This window comes from Rhincodon typus, chromosome 13, assembly GCF_021869965.1.
Source record: "Rhincodon typus isolate 14 chromosome 13, sRhiTyp1.1, whole genome shotgun sequence".
NCBI classification, from domain to species: Eukaryota; Metazoa; Chordata; class Chondrichthyes; order Orectolobiformes; family Rhincodontidae; genus Rhincodon; species Rhincodon typus.
In genome coordinates, this window is record NC_063344.1 from 42,549,205 (window position 1) to 42,560,161 (window position 10,957).

Genomic DNA, 10,957 nt, shown 5'->3' on the forward strand with positions numbered 1-10,957 from the left:
TGCTGCTTGGCCTGCTGTGTTCATCCAGCCCTGCACCTTGTTGTCTCGGATTCTCCAGCATCTGCAGTTCCTACTATCTCTGATTCAATTTTAACCCCACTTCTTCTGATTAGTTGTGTTGCCTTCAGGGTGTGCAGTTCACACAATTTACTGGTTTATTTAATTGCATTCTGCATTGATTAAGCATGTGGGTTCATTAAACAGAGGATAGTAATGGATATGTTATTGGAATAGTCATCCAGAGGTCTCAACTAACAACATAATGTCATTTCAAATTCATTTGAGATTTTGAAATTGGGTTAAAATAAATGAAGATTCCAACATTACATTCTTTGGCCAGCTATGGGTGGGAATAATATAGGACCAGCCTTAACAGCAATTCAAAGTGAATTGTGAAGCCCACTTAGACTTATGGATCTCTTTCAACTTGATTCCAAGCATTTTTAGAAACATTTATTGAATTGATGTCATTATTTTTCATGTAATCATACCAGTATTGCATTAATACACAATTAAATCAGCCCATTTTCTGCCCACATAAATTGCCCAAATTATTGCAGGTTTTGAACTTCCTCCTCTGATTTAATTATTATAAAAGCAATAGAAATTGAATAATGCTACTTTGCTGTTGCATTTAAGACCAATACATATTGTTATGATCCCAGCTGATGGTGGTACTTGTCAAGCAGATACAAACATATGAACTAAGAGCAGAAGTGTACCATTTGACCCCTTGAACCGGCTTCGCCATGCAATAAGATAATGGCTGATCTATTTGTGTTCTGAATTCTATACTCTTGTTTACTCCAATAATCTTCTTTTGCATAAAAGGGATCAATCCATCCCTGACTCAAGAACATTCAATGACCCTGCTTTCACTGCATTCTGAGGAAGAAAGTTCCAAAGTTGCACAACTCTGAGGGGGAAAAAAAAGATTATCTTCATCTCTGTCCTAAAAGACCAAATCCTAATTTTAAAAATGTCATCTAGTTCTGGACTCACCTACAAAAGGACAGATCCTTTCCACATCACCTTGTCAAGACCATGCAAAATTTTATATCTTTCAACTAAGTGTACCACTTTGCTACATTCCAATGGAAACACTAGTTTGCCCAACCTATTGTCATTAGAAAACCTGCTCATTCTGGGTATTAATCTCTTCTGAACAGTTTCCAACACATTTATCTCCTTCCTTAAATAAGGACACTGTTTTTGAGTTGTGATCTCACTAATGCCATGTACAACTAAAGTATTACAAAAAAGTCCTTATTGTTATGTTCAATTTTCATAATAAAGGATAGCATCCCATTAGTCTTTCTGATAACATGTAATGTCTATGCACTAACTTGTTGTGACTCATGCTTCAAAACACCTAGGTCATTCCGCATCACAGATTTCTGCAGTTGTCCTCCATTTAAGTAATACAATGTTTTTTCATTCTTTGTACCAAAGTAAATTCTCCATCTGCCAGGGTTTTGGCCACTCATGCAACCTATCCATCTACAAACTCTTCATAACAAACTTTCCTACCTATCTTTGTGTCCTCTGTATTGTGTCTTCACGCCCCTCATCTAGGTCTTTGATGAATATTGTAAAATTTGAGATCCCGGCAGAGATTCCTGCAGAACTCCACTTGCCACATTCTGACAATCAGACAAAGATCCATTTATACCTTTTTTCTGTTTCCTGTCAGCCAGCCAATCTTCTATCCATGTTCATATATTACCCGCTACACCATGAACTATTATTTTCTTCAATAACTTCCGATGAACTATCTTATCAAATGCCTTTTGGAAATCAAATTCCAGTTAGTCTACTTGATCTCCTTTATCCACAGCATTTGTTACTCATTCAAAAAAGTCTAATAAATTGGTTAAACACAAATTGCCCTTCACAAAACCACTCTTCCTGATTACCTCGGGTTCTTCTAAATTGTCTTTTAAGGTCCTAGATTGAAATTTGCCTTGATAGATTATAAGTTGAATTTTTCTTCTTTGTTTACTATGGAGATCTGATACTGAATATAATTCACAAGAGAATGATAATGTACTTTCAATGAAAGAATATAAGTTTGTTACCAATAAAAATATTACATGATACAAGAACTATTGGAATAATTTCACAACAAATATCAGAGAAGACATAAATATCCTTGCATGTACTTAAATCTCAATGAAGAGCCATTCCAATCTCCACGTTAAAGCTTGTTTTGTTGGCACAGTTGTAATTGGCTTCCTTTCAGCAAATTCTGTGCATTCACTCGATACTATTTTCTTCAGTTAATGTCTCACCCAAACAGCCTTAAAACAAGCTACTGACTTTGTTTATTACTGATTAATGGATTTAAAGGATTTTTGTTTTATTTTTCTATCTCACACCTCCACAACCTAATGGTTCTGGAGCCTTCCTTTCACTGACTCCTAATCAACTCAAGACTTGTTAGCTTTGACTGATTAGAGTGTGCAACGAACAGCACATCTACTATTATTGACCTCTTCTATTTCTGTGAACTTAATTCTGTCCCCACAAGCTCTCTCTAGGTTGTAAAACACATGCAAGCAAACATTTAGCAATTAACTCTCCAGATGGTTCGGTAGTTATTTATCTTACATTAAACCATTTCTTCATAATGCTTTTTGAACTCACTGTTCAAAGTGACTTTCTGACCTTTCAAAGAAAACAACTTCATAAAATGGGAGGCTAAATCCATTTTTTATCCACAATAACAATAACGTATTATGACTCCTCATCACAATATGTCAATAAATTCATGGTGAAACCAATTTTCATTAATATTCCATGACAAATGGTTTTTATCACTGCACAATGAAAGTGTTAAACATCAAGTATGGATCCAATTGTTAACCTTTTCTTGCTCCATATTTTTAGTAACATAAGTTGACTTTAAGTCATCTTTCCACTAACCATATAGAATTTGACCTGTATTGGATTATGTTTAACATATTTCTTAGTGGAAAAGACAGCGGTTGAATGCAGAGAGGATTCTGAAACTGCCTATGGCATGCAAAGGAAACTGAATTGAAGTTGACCAAAGTTATGCAACCCAGAACAACTGTATTTTATAACTGGCATTTCTAGAATAAAAAAGGTAACATTTAACCTTTACCATTGTATAGAAATGTCATTCTAGTGGATTAGTCAGCATTATACATCCTGCTGATTTTCCTCTCTATTGAAATCCATGTAAAATGGGCAGTTTATACATTACAGATATTTTACAACCAACCAAAATTTAATTTCATCAACTTAGACTCCAATACAATTGGGTGGAAATCCAATTAAAGGAATTCAAATATAAAGTGAGCTCAGAGACGGACTTTGAAGGACTTTGGCCAGGAAAGGAAGGTTAGTCATGGGATAGTAAGACAAGACAGAGGGGCTGAAGGTGCAAGGACAGAAGGGGCAACGTCAAAACATCAGTGAAAAAGATGTAATGATGGTTTGTCTGTAATTTATTTTTAAAAATTGAACAGAAGTATTGAACTGGTTAATGCAATTATATTTATAATCAAGATGGGGATATAAATGATGTATTATGTTGATTAATATTTTCATTCTTACTTTTTTAATTTACTTGACCTTCACAGTCTTCATATTAATTTATAGATTTGAGTATGATTCTATTCACTACATACACTGTGTGAAGCTTGAAGTTAGTTATCAACCAGTGTCCTGAAGCAAAAATATAAGTAACAGTGACTTTACTTACATACACACACACACATATGTTTGAGAGTGTCCATTCTGATGTTTAAAAAGTGCAAAATATACTTCTGGTACCGCACACTACAATTGGTTGCATCACACTGATGTAAAGATACTGGCCAAGATTGTAACCAATTCAAAAAATTCCACTTGCAAAGAATTAAAGTCAATACCATTTTGTGGGAGGAGTCAGAAGTCAGTACCTATTCACAACACCCCAGTGTAAATTTAGAGACAAAGAATTAATGGTAAATCAGAGAGATGGGGACCAGGAACTTTCATTGAATTTCATTTATATTTGATCAGACATACATAGTCAGATTTAGCAGTATCAGGAATCCATATAGTCAAAGAAAGCAGATTATAAGCAAGGAAAAAGAGATTAACTGAAAATTTATTTCATTTCCGCTTTTATTTTGATCCTTAATGCTCTATAAATAGTCCATTACTTTGACACAGCAAACTTAAACATATCTTGCTGACAACAGATGCTCTGAAATTTGCTACAGTACAAGAGAATAAATGATGTGTCATACATTATACTATGTCCATATTTTGATCAATAATAATTAATATCATTCATATTAAAAAACATTTCCAGCATAAAATTACATTTATCTAACATTTTGTTTGTTGATTGTAATAGTAATGAAAAGGGCACAACTTTTTTTTTGGAAAAGAGAAGGATGATACTTGGTATTCATAATAACATTGCTCTGCTGCACAGGTATGAATAGATAACAACTGCCTTTTTGCCAATTGATCTAAACAACATTCAGGTTTCATATGATGAGTGACAAGTAATATTAACACCATACAAGTGCTAAGCAATGAATTTAACCATCTCACTTAATATTCAATTGCATTGCTATCTCTGAAAACTTATTATGAAACTTTTGGGGCTTAACTTTACCAGCCTTGTAAATAGTATGGTGACAAGAGCAGGTTAAAGGCTGGAAATTTTGCAATAACATACTCATATAGCCTATTATCTGTAAAAAGAGTGTGATGAAATATTCTCCAATGTCCTGAATGTATGCAACTCCAAATGCACTCAAAATGCTTGACACCATCTAGGTCAAAGCAGCCAATTTGATGGGCACCCCACACTTCATCTTAACTATTCATGTCCTCCGCCTCTAGTGACTGTACCATGTACAAAGTATACTTCAGCAATTTACCCAAGGCTCTCCCAAAAACACCTTCAAAACCTGAGACCTCTACTGCCTGGAAGAATAAGCATAGCAGATATATGGGAACATTATCACTTGCAAGTTCCCCTCCAATCTGTACACCATTGTAACATGTGACCAAATCACTGTTCCTTCACAGTAGCTGGTGAAGATCCTAGAATTGCTTTCCTAACAGCACCATGGATGTACCTACATCAGATGGACTATAGTGGTTTGCAAGTTTGGTTCACTTCTCAAGGGCAATTAGGGATGGGCAATAAGTATTGGCCTTGCCAGCAATAGCTATATCCTATGAATTAATAAAATATTTGAATATTTCAGAAAAGATGGGCATGCTAAAGCTTTTGAATCTTGCATTCGTCAGGAGAAATAGAGGACTGCCTGGTAAGATTTAGCTGAGAGTCCAGACATCTTCTACTAACTTTGCAAAACAACACTACCCAGAAAAAAGTCATTGCTTGGTTGGTAGACTTCTCTCATAGTTTTTTATTCAATTGTTCAATGTTTATTTATGTGAGAGAACGTGTCAAGTGTTTGCAGTTTCCACAATTCATACTTTGAAATTCTGAGTGATTGGCATCTTTACAGGTAGTGGTAAAAACAGTATTTCCAGAAAGTAATGAATTAATAACTGATACTTTTAGGGTTTTTTTCACACATGACATTGGTACTATAGGTTTCATTGGTTTTGCACAGAATGTACACTGTTGATTGGGGTCTTGATCACTGCTTGGTCTAGAGGTTATGCAGGGTTATGGGCATGTGAATAAGGGCCTATAGGTACACTGGGAGCTGCTGAGGGACTATGGTGGGTGGATGAACGGACATACATTGGTAGAGGGGTGGGGAGTGTCATGGGTGAGACCATTTGAACTTACCTTGCAAAAAGTTACAATATCCAGAATGTGGTTCACAACATCTTGAAGGTTCAACGATTCAGAACTCCTTGAAAATACGCCTGACTCCACGAAAATTGTGGAGGACTAGGACTCTAAGTGGAGCCAGCCAGGATGGGAGTGTAGTGTGTCAATTTGCAATCTGCAACAACCCACACCTTTATACAATTTGGACAAAAATTGAGGGCATTGGGAATAGGGGTTGACATACTGAAATTGGATCCTGTCTGTCTTTGAAAACCAGAGAGATTCCATGGAAGTCCAACTTGAAATCAGTTTCCTAGTTTAACTTATCTCCTTTGCTCCTTTTGGCCTAGATTTCCCAAGAGACTGTTTAATATTACAATAAAAGCTTTCTCTACAGCTATCTGATCATTTCTGTGGAGATTCCAGATACTAATGTCTAATTTGTTCAGATGTTCAGAACACTTCCTATGTAAAATGGCTTCATGGCAAAACAAAGTAAATTGCCACTTACAGCTTTCAGGTCCAACTGCATTGTCTTCAGGACCAATGGTTCCAACAGATAGTTTGCTAAAAGTTTAATATTCTCAGGAAAACAGGCCTTACTCTTTGAATTATAAAATGTGAAAGATAACTCCACTAAGATTATTCATAGTTGAGGAGCTATATGATATTTTTAGGGGAAATAACTGGTTTCAATTTTTTTTACCCTTTATATGGGAAATAACTTACATCAAAGGTTTAGCAATTTTGATCAAACATAGTTCATTTGAGAAACAGATCATTAATTCACTATTGTTGTTTCCTATAAAATGGTAGATTCAGAAGAATCTTTCATGTTTATGATTTTTCCAAGATTTCTTCTAACCACGTCCCATCTTATGTTTTGTGAATATCTCTGTGTGCTTATTCCAGCTCCTCCTTCTGTCTCAGGAAGAATTTCTTCAACCCTATATAAAAACACAGTTTAGATAAAGAAAACACATTTATGACTTAGGTATGAATATGAAAAATCTTGAAATATAATTTTCTAACTACCCAATATACCACTTGTCATCATCAAAACCCAGAGATCTTCCTGGAACTCCTGAGCGGATCTTCAGAAATGCTGGCATTCGTTGCTCTAGAAGCAGTATGGTGGCTGCAATCTGGGAAGGAAAACTGATAAGTAATAACCAAGAAAAAGCATTGTGCTGCAAGTTAATCCAAATGTTTTGTAGAGATTTTTATAGTATACTAGCACAGAGATTGGGGAAAAAATACTTCTGATTAACCTTGCAGAAAATATGAGCTAGCGTTTCTCCTACTGTTTAAATAATTCTGATTTAGTGTGCCAAGTTACTGCAATCTTGAAGAAATGTGTTTCATCATATCATCCTATACAGCCACAAAATGATAGCACTTAATGCAAAGGTAGTATATTCCAGAAGCAAGTGGCACAATGTCTCAGTATGAATTATATTATCTCCATCCTGATCACATTATCTGCTTGTCCTTCATTTAAATTGTTGTGGCTAATAAACTATGTTAAAAGAAAGCAGAGTTTACCTGTATTTTCCATAACTCCTCTGTCTCTGGTGCAATTCTCCAGTATGTATCATCCATCATTGCAATCAACAGATTTAGCAGCAGGAGATATACAAACAACATAAACATGACATAGGCAATATAGATATTGTTGGGAGTGGGCTTGTTATAAGGAAGAGGAATATCCATCAATCCCATCATCAGCTCAAATATGGTGCGCAATGTCATTGAAAAATCCCTAAAATATGGATAATCTGCCAAATTCAGAGTCTGAAACATCAGGTAAAACGCTAGAGGAAAGAAATGAAACAAAGTCATTTGAGAAAACATGGAGCTTATCAATTAAAACTTCCACAAGCACTGCAGTATCTTAAATGTTATTTCATTTATTCTTTTAGAACAATTTATTGATTTGCAGTAAGATATACCCAGGATCAGCATTAATTAAACTAGATTCAGATTACTATAGTCATATATGTACCTAAAGTCAAAGTACTGTTGATACTAACTAACATCACATCATATATATTTTAACATTTTGAGCAAAGATTCTAGAAAAAAATAGTGGGAACTTAAAATTAAACAGTGGAAAATGGTTTATTATCAAAATTGGTTCTCCCATCTCCACAATGTGGCAGTTAGAGCATTATAATGAGCAAGCATTGGAGATGTGCATCAAAACCTGCAACTAAAATGACTATTCTTTTTAAATACGGAAGTTTGATGTAGGGAGGAGCATTCGTTCTCCTATTCTAAACTACTTCTTCACCAGCAGCAAGAGTTTAACTTATAAAACCAGGCCAAAACGTTTTCTAGCTGATATACTATTTTTATTAGAAAAAGTTACAAATGGATATTTATTCAGATGAAACACATACCAAAGGTAAATCCAATAATACAGATAAATACCAGACAGCACCAATGCATAAAATCTCCAAATATTAGCTGTAAGGAAATGAAGATATACAAATATATATTACTTGGGGACAATTGCTGTGTTTCTCTCAGCATCTAAGATGGCTGAGTGCATTTAAATCATTAAGAATGCAAGAATAAATGATACATACGTAAACTGATACTCTAAATGAATTCTCTTCATCGCCAAAGAAGAGCATATTTACCTATTCTCACCAATAATGAAAGTATTAGGTAAACAAATTTACAAAAATTGAAGTGCACCAACACAATGCCCAGAATGGAACTCTTAGGTCTCACCACATATTCTTAGAAATATATTGTTTCAACAATAAGTTTGTTAATTGCAGTTTGTCAATACTTTTCTAGTAGACAAAAATAAATTTGATCTTTGCTTGAATTTGCAACAATTCAAAACACTCACAACATTTATGGAATTAATTTTACTACTGGTGATAAAGGGAACATTGCTCACCACCAGTGAGCCTTGATTCAAATTGGCAGACATGTTTCTATCTCCATGTTTCTGATTCACCCCATTCCTCCTCTTGCCCCAAAGAAACAGTGGTCAAGCATGATTTTGAGGGCTTAGGAAACTGATCAAATGAAAATTTCCTTTGAAGACATTGCCCTGTTTTCTTCATTAGACACTGCCATATATTTATTTCAGTACCATGATCACTTTAGGCTTCCTATCATGTCATGCAAAGTGCATCTGTCCTCAGCAGAAGAAAAACTTCAGTTGAGTTTTTATTGGCTTTATTGCCATTGGATAAAATCAAATCAATGAGTTTCAAGAATTGATTCCTACCTCCTGCTTGGTTGAGCATCATGTTTCTATCAAGTGGCACATGACAGATGAGAAAAGTTCCCAGAATGGTAAATAAAATAAAATAAAATAAATAAAATGATTGCTTCAGTCAACCTCGTGGTTCTTTTTTAGAGAAGAGATTTCACAATAAATTAAAGGAAAAAGTCATTTTCCAGGAATAACATAGGTGCTAAATAATTGCTGTCAGCTTGCTTCCATTCATACAATTTATCTTTCAAGAACAACACAGTTGGGGGCTCAAGCCAAACTATAGTATTTGCTAATAAGGGCATGTGACATTCTCTAATATGCTAACCTTTGGATCAATTTAATTATCTCCTCAGTTGGATATATTTTTATTAAACTGTCTTTAGGTGGATGTTAAAAAAAACTCCCGTAGCCCTATTTCAAAGTAGGGCAAAAGAGTTTTCTGCACTGTCCCAGCCAATATTAGTCCTCAATTATCAAAAAGCAGATTATCTGGTCCCTACCACATTGTTGTTTGTAGGAACCATGCACAAACTGGCTGCCATGATTCTTATATTCCAACAGTGACCACACTTCAGAAATATTTAGATACACTGAAATTGTGAAAACTGTTACAGAAATACAAGCTCTTTATAGACAGCTGTATGTATCTTTAAGTATTTGACAGTGTAGAGTTTGAACCAGTAAGAATAACTTAGAATAGTGAATTCAATATCAAATGAAGTAAGGATCAAAGCAATGAAAGAGAAAGAATGAATGGATTAAGCAAGCATGAGAGAAAAATGTAAATATAAATTTCTGTAATTAAAATATGGTGAATGGGAGTCCACACTTTTAATAATTAATTTACAATACCAGACAGGTTGTTCAGCTATGATTAAGACTTATTACACCATTAGAAGACTTGTTTAGACTAAAATGGACAAATCCTAACTTTCAGGCAAATTTAATTCATAATTATCGCTGAAGTGCAGGAATGTCACACTATTTGAGGTGCTGTTTTTGAGAATCTAAAACAAAGTGATATATCTCAGACAACATTTAAGCCTTTTAAGCATTTACCTTCTCTCGTCTGAAGTTGTTGTGTACTTTGAATATCCTTAATGGCGAGGGCTGTTAACGTTACCATAATTTTGACCATAAACTCTGGCCCATTAGGCTATAGCTCCTAACAGACTTTACTAAATGACTTCAGCCTGTTTTCTTACCTTTTGTATAATAATAGAAAATTTCCCAAATGTTTTAAAACCTCTGGCAAAATAGATGGTGTTGCACCACCCAATGATCAAAGCAAAGGAGATTGGAACTGCTTCTCCAGCATCAGCATGGATTCTCATGATAACAGCCACAGCAATTAAAAGGGAGTAACAAACCCTGGAGCAATGGGAAGATGCATCATGATCAATCACAAAGTCAAACTTGGGTGAGTAATTTAATTATTTTATATAGATATAATTTTACAAAAATTAGCAGTAGTCTTCCCACCTGTCTTTCCAGAAAATATAATGCTTAAGCATGGAAGCAATAAAAGAAATAAATCATGGAAAACCATGAGACATCATATATATCTATTCAATATGGAATCATTATAGGTATTCTGTCTTGGCTCATTAGAATTACTCTTCACTGAGTATGTGTTGTGGATTCAACATCACTGTAATGCAGCAGAAGGAAGTCCTGCACTGTGAAAGGTATTGTCTTTTCAGTCAGACATTCAAATGATATTGTTACTGCTCTTTCAAGTCGACAAAGGGGAGGAGGTACTTTCTAAAGTCCTGGCCAACACTTACCCATCAATCAACAACAATAAAATAGCTCAGAGATAGTAGGAACTGCAGATGCTGGAGAATCTGAGATAACAAGGTATAGAGCTGGATGAACACAGCAGGCCAAGCAGCATCAGAGGAGCAGGAAGGCTGACGTTTCAGGCCTAGATT

At 34.9% G+C, this 10,957-nt stretch overlaps 1 protein-coding gene across 1 annotated transcript; it reads right to left on the reverse strand.

Moving 5' to 3' along the window:
- Positions 1-6,584: 6,584 nt before the first annotated feature.
- On the reverse strand, positions 6,585-10,149 carry LOC109923936 (transient receptor potential cation channel subfamily V member 6-like). Its single transcript, XM_048604610.1, has 4 exons — positions 10,083-10,149; positions 7,328-7,596; positions 6,818-6,927; positions 6,585-6,729 (listed from the first exon to the last, which is right to left on the reverse strand). The coding sequence occupies exons 1-4, from the start codon at positions 10,147-10,149 to the stop codon at positions 6,585-6,587; spliced, it is 591 nt and encodes a 196-aa protein (XP_048460567.1).
- Between the last annotated feature and the right edge of the window lie 808 nt (positions 10,150-10,957).

Excerpts from the sequence above, each read along its gene's own strand:
- LOC109923936 (XM_048604610.1), bottom strand. The coding sequence starts at position 10,149 with ATGGTAACGTTAACAGCCCTCGCCATTAAGGATATTCAAAGTACACAA. Across the intron at positions 7,597-10,082 it reads ACAACTTCAGACGAGAGAAG|CGTTTTACCTGATGTTTCAG; the intron begins GTAAATGCTTAA and ends TCTTTCCTCTAG. Across the intron at positions 6,730-6,817 it reads GATGACAAGTGGTATATTGG|GGTTGAAGAAATTCTTCCTG; the intron begins GTAGTTAGAAAA and ends GTTTTTATATAG.